The following is a 10,867-nucleotide window of genomic DNA, read 5'->3' on the forward strand; positions in this document are numbered from 1 at the left end:
TTGTGGGCTGTGGGCTCACAGCTCTGGGCTGTGGGCTGTGTGCTGTGGGCAGTGGGCTCAGTGCTGTGGGCTGTGTGCTGTGGGCTCAGAGCTCTGGGCTGTGTGCTGTGGGCTCAGAGCTCTGGGCTGTGTGCTGTGGGCAGTGGGCTCAGAGCTCTGGGCTGTGTGCTGTGGGCAGTGGGCTCAGTGCTGTGTGCTGTGGGCTCACAGCTGTGGGCTGTGGGCTCAGAGCTCTGGGCTGTGTGTTGTGGGCTGTGGGCTCACAGCTCTGGGCTGTGGGCTCACAGCTCTGGGCTGTGGGCAGTGGGCTCAGTGCTGTGGGCTGTGTGCTGTGGGCAGTGGGCTCAGTGCTGTGGGCTGTGGGCAGTGGGCTCAGAGCTCTGGGCTCAGAGCTCTGGTCTGTGGGCTCTGGGCTGTGTGCTGTGGGCAGTGGGCTCAGTGCTGTGGGCTGTGGGCTGTGGGCAGTGGGCTGTGGGCTGTGGGCAGTGGGCTCTGGGCTGTGTGCTCTGGGCTGTGGGCAGTGGGCTCTGGGCTGTGTGCTGTGGGCCGTGGGCTCAGTGCTGTGCGCTGTGTTTGTGTGTCTCTCTGCGAAGGTGGAGGGTGGCCTGCTGCTAACGCTGTTCTCTCACTCTCACTCCCTCCCTCTTCTCTGTCGCTGGCTCAGTGGTTAATCAGAGACTCAGTTCCTTGCTGCTCCTATCAGTGTGAGAGGATGTTTAATTCCTGCCGCTGTCCTGGAGAGCTCACAGGTACCCCACTCGTCTCTCTCTCCACCCCATCCCTCCCCCCTCCCTCCCTGTGTCCCCGTGCCTCTCTCTCGCTCTGTCCGGCACCCCCACTGGACCGGGACGCTGTGGACAGTAGGACTCGTGCTGGAGGGGTCTCTGCAGGACACCCAAGAGTCCGTCCCCGTCTCCTGTTAGACCTGCCCCTCCGTGCTTTCCGAAGGGGTCTCCTCTGCGCGTGGGGGTCTCCTGTCCCAGACAGCATCCCTCCCTGCTTCGCTGGCGGGACTGCTCCTCATCGACAGGGGTCCACAGGTCTTTCTTGTACTGGGGGTCCCCCGCCTGTACTGGGCGCCCCTGACCTGCTTTGCCCTGTTCTTCTCTTGGGGGGCAACAGCACCTCAGTCCTCACAGCCCCCCCCCCCCCACAATCCTTCGTTCCTTTGCACACCAGCACCTGGGCTCAGGGTCCGAATTCCCACTTGTGCCTTCTCCCACATTCCCAAGTAGGGATTCCTGTGGGGACTGTGGGGGTACAGTGTGACCCAGACTGGACCAGTGATCTCTGGACTGTGGGGGTACAGTGTGACCCAGACTGGACCAGCGATCTCTGGACTGTAGGGGTACAGTGTGACCAGACTGGACCGGTGATCTCTGGACTGTAGGGGTACAGTGTGACCAGACTGGACCGGTGATCTCTGGACTGTGGGGGTACAGTGTGACCCAGACTGGACCAGTGATCTCTGGACTGTAGGGGTACAGTGTGACCCAGACTGGACCGGCGATCTCTGGACTGTAGGGGTACAGTGTGACCCAGACTGGACCAGTGATCTCTGGACTGTAGGGGTACAGTGTGACCAGACTGGACCAGTGATCTCTGGACTGTGGGGGTACAGTGTGACCCAGACTGGACCAGCGATCTCTGGACTGTAGGGGTACAGTGTGACCAGACTGGACCAGCGATCTCTGGACTGTGGGGGTACAGTGTGACCCAGACTGGACCGGCAATCTCTGGACTGTAGGGGTACAGCGTGACCCAGACTGGACCGGCGATCTCTGGACTGTAGGGGTACAGCGTGTCCCAGACTGGACCGGCGATCTCTGGACTGTAGGGGTACAGCGTGACCCAGACTGGACCGGCGATCTCTGGACTGTGGGGGTACAGTGTGACCCAGACTGGACCGGCGATCTCTGGACTGTAGGGGTACAGCGTGACCCAGACTGGACCGGCGATCTCTGGACTGTGGGGGTACAGCGTGACCCAGACTGGACCGGCGATCTCTGGACTGTGGGGGTACAGCGTGACCCAGACTGGACCGGCGATCTCTGGACTGTAGGGGTACAGCGTGACCCAGACTGGACCGGCGATCTCTGGACTGTGGGGGTACAGCGTGACCCAGACTGGACCGGCGATCTCTGGACTGTGGGGGTACAGCGTGACCCAGACTGGACCGGCGATCTCTGGACTGTGGGGGTACAGCGTGACCCAGACTGGACCGGCGATCTCTGGACTGTGGGGGTACAGCGTGACCCAGACTGGACCGGCGATCTCTGGACTGTGGGGGTACAGCGTGACCCAGACTGGACCGGCGATCTCTGGACTGTGGGGGTACAGCGTGACCCAGACTGGACCGGTGATCTCTGGACTGTAGGGGTACAGCGTGACCCAGACTGGACCGGTGAGCTTTTGTCTGTTGTCTTTTCCGAGCCTTTGTGTACACTTCCATCCCACCCTGTGACAGTGAAATGAGTTTCTCCTTACTGTGGTTAAAACTGATCGCAATTTACTCCATCTCTTTCTGCACAAGCCCCATTGTCTCTCTGTTGGCAACGCTCCTCTCTTCCTGTAGTGTGAACGTACTGTAGAGTCCAGTCTTGTCTGTATTTACACTCCTCTCTCCCCATCATTCTCCACCTCTTCTGGCTCACTCACTCTTTCCTTCCTCTGTTTCTGTCTCGCCCCCAGACTCCCTCCAGCATTGGCAAGACAGTGACCATGTGGCAGTTTTCCACAGGGGGCGCTATTTCCGACTGTGGCTGTACCAGGCAGGGCGCCTCCTCTCTCCGCGGGAAATCCAGAGCCAGATACAGAAGATCCTAGATGACCCCTCGACCCCCCAGCCTGGTGAGGAGAAACTGGGGGCCCTGACTGCTGGAGACAGGTACTGCCTCACCTGGCACAGGCACCGCCTCACCTGACTTGAGCAGTAACACACCTGGCACAGGCACCGCCTCACCTGACATGAGCAGTAACACACCTGGCACAGGCACCGCCTCACCTGACATGAGCAGTAACACACCTGGCACAGGCACTGCCTCACCTGACTTGAGCAGTAACACACCTGGCACAGGCACCGCCTCACCTGACATGAGCAGTAACACACCTGGCACAGGCACCGCCTCACCTGACATGAGCAGTAACACACCTGGCACAGGCACCGCCTCACCTGACATGAGCAGTAACACACCTGGCACAGGCACCGCCTCACCTGACATGAGCAGTAACACACCTGGCACAGGCACCGCCTCACCTGACTTGAGCAGTAACACACCTGGCACAGGCACCGCCTCACCTGACATGAGCAGTAACACACCTGGCACAGGCACCGCCTCACCTGACATGAGCAGTAACACACCTGGCACAGGCACCGCCTCACCTGACATGAGCAGTAACACACCTGGCACAGGCACCGCCTCACCTGACATGAGCAGTAACACACCTGGCACAGGTATTGCCTCACCTGACATGAGCAGTAACACACCTGGCACAGGCACCGCCTCACCTGACATGAGCAGTAACACACCTGGCACAGGCACCGCCTCACCTGACATGAGCAGTAACACACCTGGCACAGGTATTGCCTCACCTGACATGAGCAGTAACACACCTGGCACAGGCACTGCCTCACCTGACATGAGCAGTAACACACCTGGCACAGGCACTGCCTCACCTGACATGAGCAGTAACACACCTGGCACAGGCACTGCCTCACCTGACATGAGGAGTAACACACCTGGCACAGGCACCGCCTCACCTGACATGAGCAGTAACACACCTGGCACAGGCACTGCCTCACCTGGCACAGGTGCGGATGACCAGCCAGCGAGTTTTGAGTCCGTTTCTCCCTCTCTCCCCCAGAGTCCCCTGGGCGCGCGCTCGGAAGGCCTACTTCAGCTTGGGGAAGAACCGCCGGTCCCTGGACATCATCGAGAAGGCGGCGTTCTTCGTCACGCTGGACGACGAGGAGCAAGGCATGAGGGGAGACGACCCCAGCAAGAGCCTGGACAGCTATGCCAAGTCCCTGCTGCACGGGCGCTGCTACGACAGGTGCTGTCCGCTCTCGGCCCGTGTCCACCTGCGCCCGGCGCCAGGCGCCCATGTTAACCCCACGCTCTCTCTGTCAGGTGGTTCGACAAGTCCTTCTCCTTCGTCATCTACAAGAACGGCAAGATCGGCCTGAACGCTGAGCACTCCTGGGCCGACGCCCCCATCGTCGCACACCTGTGGGAGGTGAGGGAGAGTGAGACCGAGGCAGGAGTGAGCGAGGAGGGGTGAGGGAGAGTGAGACCGAGGCAGGAGTGAGCGAGGAGGGGTGAGGGAGAGTGAGACCAAGGCAGGAGTGAGCGAGGAGGGGTGAGGGAGAGTGAGACCGAGGCAGGAGCGAGCGAGGAGGGGTGAGGGAGAGTGAGACCGAGGCAGGAGCGAGCGAGGAGGGGTGAGGGAGAGTGAGACCGAGGCAGGAGCGAGCGAGGAGGGGTGAGGGAGAGTGAGACCGAGGCAGGAGCGAGCGAGGAGGGGTGAGGGAGAGTGAGACCGAGGCAGGAGTGAGCGAGGGGGGGTGAGGGAGAGTGAGACCGAGGCAGGAGTGAGCGAGGAGGGGTGAGAGAGAGTGAGACGGGCAGGAGTGAGCGAGGAGGGGTGAGAGAGAGTGAGACCGAGGCAGGAGTGAGCGAGGAGGGGTGAGGGAGAGTGAGACCGAGGCAGGAGTGAGCGAGGAGGGGTGAGGGAGAGTGAGACCGAGGCAGGAGTGAGCGAGGAGGGGTGAGGGAGAGTGAGACCGAGGCAGGAGTGAGCGAGGAGGGGTGAGGGAGAGTGAGACGGGCAGGAGTGAGCGAGAAGGGGTGAGGGAGAGTGAGACCGAGGCAGGAGTGAGCGTGGAGGGGTGAGGGAGAGTGAGACGGGTGAGGGAGAGTGAGACCGAGGCAGGAGTGAGCGAGGAGGGGTGAGAGAGAGTGAGACGGGCAGGAGTGAGCGAGGAGGGATGAGAGAGAGTGAGACCGAGGCAGGAGTGAGCGAGGAGGGGTGAGGGAGAGTGAGACGGGCAGGAGTGAGCGAGGAGGGGTGAGGGAGAGTGAGACCGAGGCAGGAGTGAGCGTGGAGGGGTGAGGGAGAGTGAGACGGGCAGGGGTGAGGGAGGGGGGGTGAGGGAGAGTGAGACCGAGGCAGGAGTGAGCGAGGAGGGGTGAGAGAGAGTGAGACGGGCAGGAGTGAGCGAGGAGGGGTGAGAGAGAGTGAGACCGAGGCAGGAGTGAGCGAGGAGGGGTGAGGGAGAGTGAGACCGAGGCAGGAGTGAGCGAGGAGGGGTGAGGGAGAGTGAGACGGGCAGGAGTGAGCGAGAAGGGGTGAGGGAGAGTGAGACCGAGGCAGGAGTGAGCGAGGAGGGGTGAGGGAGAGTGAGACCAAGGCAGGAGTGAGCGAGGAGGGGTGAGGGAGAGTGAGACCGAGGCAGGAGTGAGCGAGGAGGGGTGAGGGAGAGTGAGACCGAGGCAGGAGTGAGCGAGGAGGGGTGAGGGAGAGTGAGACCGAGGCAGGAGTGAGCGTGGAGGGGTGAGGGAGAGTGAGACGGGCAGGAGTGAGCGAGGAGGGGTGAGAGAGAGTGAGACCGAGGCAGGAGTGAGCGAGGAGGGGTGAGGGAGAGTGAGACGGGCAGGGGTGAGGGAGGGGGGGTGAGGGAGAGTGAGACCGAGGCAGGAGTGAGCGAGGAGGGGTGAGGGAGAGTGAGACGGGCAGGGGTGAGGGAGGGGGGGTGAGGGAGAGTGAGACCGAGGCAGGAGTGAGCTCAGGAGTGAGCTGGGCTTGTCTCTTCCGTCTCCCTGTCCAGTACGTCTTGGCCACGGACTGCTTCCAGCTGGGCTACAGCGAGGACGGCTTCTGCAAGGGCGAGGTGGACCCGACGCTGCCCGCGCCCCAGCGGCTGTCCTGGGACGTCCCGGCCGAGGTACGTGCCCGTCCCGCCGCTGGCCCTGTCCCGTCGGGACATCCGAGCGCCCGCCTGAGCCTGCCGCCCGTCTCCGCAGTGTCGGGAGGTGATCGGGGAGTCCCTGGCCGTGGCCCAGGCTCTGGCGGAAGACGTGGATTTCCATGTTCTCCCGTTCCGGACGTTCGGAAAAGGCCAGATCAAGAAGTGTCGAATCAGCCCCGACGCCTTCATCCAGCTGGCCCTGCAGCTGGCTCACTACAGGGTGAGTGGGTGTGTCCCCCTGTGTCCCTGTGCCTCCAGGTGTGTCCCAGTGTGTCCCTGTGCCTCCCAGTGTGTCCCAGTGTGTCCCTGTGCCTCCAGGTGTGTCCCCCTGTGCCTCCCTGTGCCTCCCAGTGTGTCCCATTGTGTGCACAAGTCTTCTTGTGAGTACGTGTGAAAAGCATGAAGGATAGAGTTGGTGATCAGACTCCCTAGTCCAGCCCGGTCTAGTCCAGTCACTCTCACTCTCTCACTCTCCTCAGGACAAGGGCAAGTTCTGCCTGACCTACGAGGCCTCCATGACCCGCCTGTTCAAGGAGGGCCGGACGGAGACGGTGCGGTCCTGCACCACGGAGAGCTCTGCCTTCGTCACTGCGCTGGAGCGGGGGGAGGTACTGAGAGGGAGTGGGAGGGGTTCCTGGAGCAGGGGGAGGAGCTGAGAGGGAGTGGGAGGGGTTCCTGGAGCAGGGGGAGGAGCTGAGAGGGAGTGGGAGGGGTTCCTGGAGCAGGGGGAGGAGCTGAGAGGTGGTGGGAGGAGCTCCCGGAACAGGGGGAGGAGCTGAGAGGGGGTGGGAGGAGCTCCTGCAGCAGGGGGAGGGAAGGGGCTGAGAGGGAGTGGGAGGGGCTCCTGGATCAGTGGGAGGGGAGGGGCTGAGAGGGAGGGGGAGGAGCTCCTGCAGCAGGGGGAAGGGAGGGGCTGAGAGGGAGTGGGAGGGGCTCCTGGATCAGTGGGAGGGGAGGGGCTGAGAGGGAGGGGGAGGAGCTCCTGGAGCAGGGGGAGGAGCTGAGAGGCGGTGGGAGGGGCTCCTGGAGCAGGGGGAGGAGCTGAGAGGCGGTGGGAGGGGCTCCTGGATCAGGGGGAGGGGAGGGGCTGAGAGGGAGGGGGAGGAGCTCCTGGAGCAGGGGGAGGGGCTGAGAGGGAGGGGGAGGAGTACACCGAGATGAAAGCAGGGGGAGTTCTTGGGGAGTACATGTCTCTCCAGTCGAGGGGACACAGCTGCAGAGTCTCCCTTGCTTGTGAAGCACAGATCAAGTGATGCTCTGTCCTGTCCAGTCCTGAGGGACACTGGCACTGAAACTCCACCCTTCCTCTCCCTCTCTCTCTCTCTGTCCCACCCCAGGACGCGGAGACTTGCAGGCGGCTCTTCCGATTGGCCTCGGAAAAGCACCAGAACCTGTACCGGCTGGCCATGACGGGGTCGGGCATCGACAGGCACCTCTTCTGCCTGTACGTGGTGTCCAAGTACCTGGGAGTGGAGTCCCCCTTTCTGAAGGAGGTGAGCAGAGCAGTGAGGGACTGTCTCCGCAACTCATTCTCACGTCTCTGTCTCCGTTTTCATCCTTCACACACTCTGCTCCTGTTCTCTCTCAGTGCAGTGTTCATGTACTGGAGTGTCCAGTCAGTGTGTGTGTATTAACCCCTCTCTCTCTCAGTGCAGTGTTAATGTACTGGAGTATCCAGTCAGTGTGTGTGTATTAACCCCTCTCTCTCTCAGTGCAGTGTTCATGTACTGGAGTGTCCAGTCAGTGTGTCAGTATTAACCCCTCTCTCTCTCAGTGCAGTGTTCATGTACTGGAGTGTCCAGTCAGTGTGTGTGTATTAACCCCTCTCTCTCTCAGTGCAGTGTTCATGTACTGGAGTGTCCAGTCAGTGTGTGTGTATGAACCCCTCTCTCTCTCAGTGCAGTGTTAATGTACTGGAGTGTCCAGTCAGTGTGTGTGTATTAACCCCTCTCTCTCTCAGTGCAGTGTTAATGTACTGGAGTGTTCAGTCAGTGTGTCTGTATTAACCCCTCTCTCTCTCAGTGCAGTGTTAATGTACTGGAGTGTCCAGTCAGTGTGTCTGTATTAACCCCTCTCTCTCTCAGTGCAGTGTTCATGTACTGGAGTGTCCAGTCAGTGTGTGTGTATTAACCCCTCTCTCTCAGTGCAGTGTTAATGTACTGGAGTGTCCAGTCAGTGTGTGTGTATTAACCCCTCTCTCTCTCAGTGCAGTGTTAATGTACTGGAGTGTCCAGTCAGTGTGTGTGTATTAACCCCTCTCTGTCTCTGTCTCTCAGGTCCTCTCTGAGCCCTGGCGTCTGTCCACCAGTCAGACTCCCGTCCAGCAGGTGGAGCTGTTTGACCTGGTGAATCACCCAGAGTACATCTCCTGTGGGGGTGGATTCGGACCGGTGAGACATGTCTAATTACCAGTTAATTACCAGCTGCAGCTGCTCCACGAGGAGATGGAGGCTGCTTCTGTGCGAAATTCAGGTTTGAGACGACGAGTCCGCCGTCGTGCAGGCTCCGCCCCCTGGTGGGCGCGTGGACAGGAAGTAGGTGTTCTGGGATACGCCAGTGTGGGAGAGCCCACTGAGCCGCTGTCTCGCTCCTCCTGTCAGGTCGCGGACGATGGCTACGGCGTGTCCTACATCATCGTGGGGGAGAACATGATCAACTTTCACATCTCCTGCAAGCATTCCAGCCCGGAGACTGTGAGTCTGCGGAAATACACACCTGCAGCCTGTTGACACTGCAGGCTGTCTTTTGGAAACCCCCTTCGTAACCCCTCTCCCTCTCCTCCTCCCACCCTCTCTCTCCCCCAACACCCCTTCCCACCCTGTCTCTCCCCTCCCTCTCCTCTCTCTCTCCCACCCTGTCTCTCCCCTCCCTCTCTCCTCTCTCTCTCCTCCCACCCTGTCTCTCCCCTCCCTCTCTCCTCTCTCTCTCCCCCTTCTCTCTCCTCCTCTCCCACCCTGTCTCTCCCCTCCCTCTCTCCTCTCTCTCTCCCACCCTGTCTCTCTCTCCCCTCTCTCCCTCTCTCTCTCCCACCCTGTCTCTCCCCTCCCCTCTCTCTCTCTCTCTCCCACCCTGTCTCTCCCTCCCTCTCTCCTCTCTCTCTCCCACCCTGTCCTCCCCTCTCTCTCTCTCTCTCTTCTCTCTCCCTCTCTCTCTCTCCCACCTGTCTCTCCCTCCCTCTCTCCTCTCTCTCTCTCACACCCTGTCTCTCTCTCCCCTCTCTCTCTCTCCCTCCCACCCTGTCTCTCCTCTCCCCTCTCTCTCTCTCTCTCCCACCCTGTCTCTCCTCCCTCTCTCCTCTCTCTCTCCCCACCCTGTCTCTCCCTCCCTCTCTCTCTCTCTCTCCCACCCTGTCTCTCCCTCCCTCTCTCCTCTCTCTCTCTCTCCTCCCACCCTGTCTCTCTCTCTCTCTCCCCTCTTCTCTCTCTCCCTCTCTCTCTCTCTCTCTCCCACCCTGTCTCTCTCTCCCCTCTCTCTCTCTCTCCCACCCTGTCTCTCTCTCTCTCTCTCTCTCTCTCTCTCTCTCCCCTCTCTCTCTCTCTCTCCCACCCTGTCTCTCCCTCCCTCTCTCCTCTCTCTCTCCCTCCCACCCTGTCTCTCTCCTCTCTCTCTCTCTCTCTCCCCACCCTGTCTCTCTCTCCCTCTCTCTCTCTCCCCCCTCTCTCTCTCTCTCTCCCACCCTGTCTCTCTCTCCCCTCTCTCTCTCTCTCTCCCACCCTGTCTCTCTCTCCCCTCTCTCTCTCCCCTCTCTCTCTCTCTCTCCCACCCTGTCTCTCTCTCCCTCTCTCTCTCTCTCTCCCACCCTGTCTCTCCCCTCCCTCTCTCCTCTCTCTCTCTCCCACCCTGTCTCTCTCCCCTCTCTCTCTCCCACCCTGTCTCTCCCTCCCTCTCTCCTCTCTCTCTCTCCCACCCTTCTCTCTCTCCCCTCTCTCTCTCTCCCCTCTCTCTCTCTCTCTCCCACCCTGTCTCTCTCTCCCCTCTCTCTCTCCCTCTCTCTCTCTCTCTCCCACCCTGTCTCTCCCCTCCCTCTCTCCTCTCTCTCTCCCTCCCACCCTGTCTCTCTCCCCTCTCTCTCTCCTCTCTCTCTCCCCCCTTCTCTCTCTCCCCTCTCTCTCTCTCCCCCTCTCTCTCTCTCCCACCCTGTCTCTCTCTCCCCTCTCTCTCTCTCTCTCCACCCTGTCTCTCTCTCCCCTCTCTCTCTCCCCTCTCTCTCTCTCTCTCCCACCCTGTCTCTCTCTCCCTCTCTCTCTCTCTCTCTCCCACCCTGTCTCTCCCCTCCCTCTCTCCTCTCTCTCTCTCCCACCCTGTCTCTCTCCCCTCTCTCTCTCCCACCCTGTCTCTCCCCTCCCTCTCTCCCTCTCTCTCTCTCCCCACCCTGTCTCTCTCTCCCCTCTCTCTCTCTCTCCCCTCTCTCTCTCTCTCTCCCACCCTGTCTCTCCCTCCCTCTCTCCTCTCTCTCTCTCTCCACCCTGTCTCTCTCCCTCTCTCTCTCCACCCTGTCTCTCCCCTCCCTCTCTCCTCTCTCTCCTCCACCCTGTCTCTCCTCCCCTCTCTCTCTCTCTCCCCTCTCTCTCTCCTCTCTCCCACCCTGTCTCTCCCTCTCCCTCTCTCTCTCCCTCTCTCTCTCTCTCTCCCACCCTGTCTCTCCCCTCCCTCTCTCCTCTCTCTCTCTCCCACCCTGTCTCTCTCTCCCTCTCTCTCTCTCCCTCTCTCTCTCCTCTCCCACCCTGTCTCTCTCTCCCTCTCTCTCTCTCTCCCTCCCACCCTGTCTCTCTCTCTCTCTCTCTCTCTCTCTCTCTCCCACCCTGTCTCTCCTCCCTCTCTCTCTCCCCTCTCTCTCCTCCTCTCTCCGTCTCTCTCTCCCCTCTCTCTCTCCTCTCTCTCCCTCCCACCCTGGTCTCT

The 10,867-nt window shown here is 61.0% G+C and overlaps 1 protein-coding gene across 1 annotated transcript in view; it reads left to right on the forward strand.

Moving 5' to 3' along the window:
• LOC148828960 (carnitine O-palmitoyltransferase 1, liver isoform-like) overlaps positions 1-8,788 on the forward strand; it is a 34,963-nt gene extending 26,175 nt beyond the window's left edge. Inside the window, exons 10-18 of the mRNA XM_088923707.1 lie at positions 2,692-2,887; positions 3,865-4,053; positions 4,131-4,236; positions 5,828-5,944; positions 6,024-6,188; positions 6,448-6,576; positions 7,306-7,461; positions 8,245-8,358; positions 8,569-8,788. Coding sequence (XP_088779833.1) covers positions 2,692-2,887; positions 3,865-4,053; positions 4,131-4,236; positions 5,828-5,944; positions 6,024-6,188; positions 6,448-6,576; positions 7,306-7,461; positions 8,245-8,358; positions 8,569-8,697 — 1,301 coding nt within the window. The 3' untranslated portion in view covers positions 8,698-8,788. The remainder of the gene's footprint in view (positions 1-2,691; positions 2,888-3,864; positions 4,054-4,130; positions 4,237-5,827; positions 5,945-6,023; positions 6,189-6,447; positions 6,577-7,305; positions 7,462-8,244; positions 8,359-8,568) is intronic.
• Positions 8,789-10,867: the final 2,079 nt, after the last annotated feature.

Source organism: Atractosteus spatula, chromosome 8, assembly GCF_055471065.1.
Source record: "Atractosteus spatula isolate fAtrSpa1 chromosome 8, fAtrSpa1.hap1, whole genome shotgun sequence".
NCBI lineage: Eukaryota > Metazoa > Chordata > Actinopteri > Semionotiformes > Lepisosteidae > Atractosteus > Atractosteus spatula.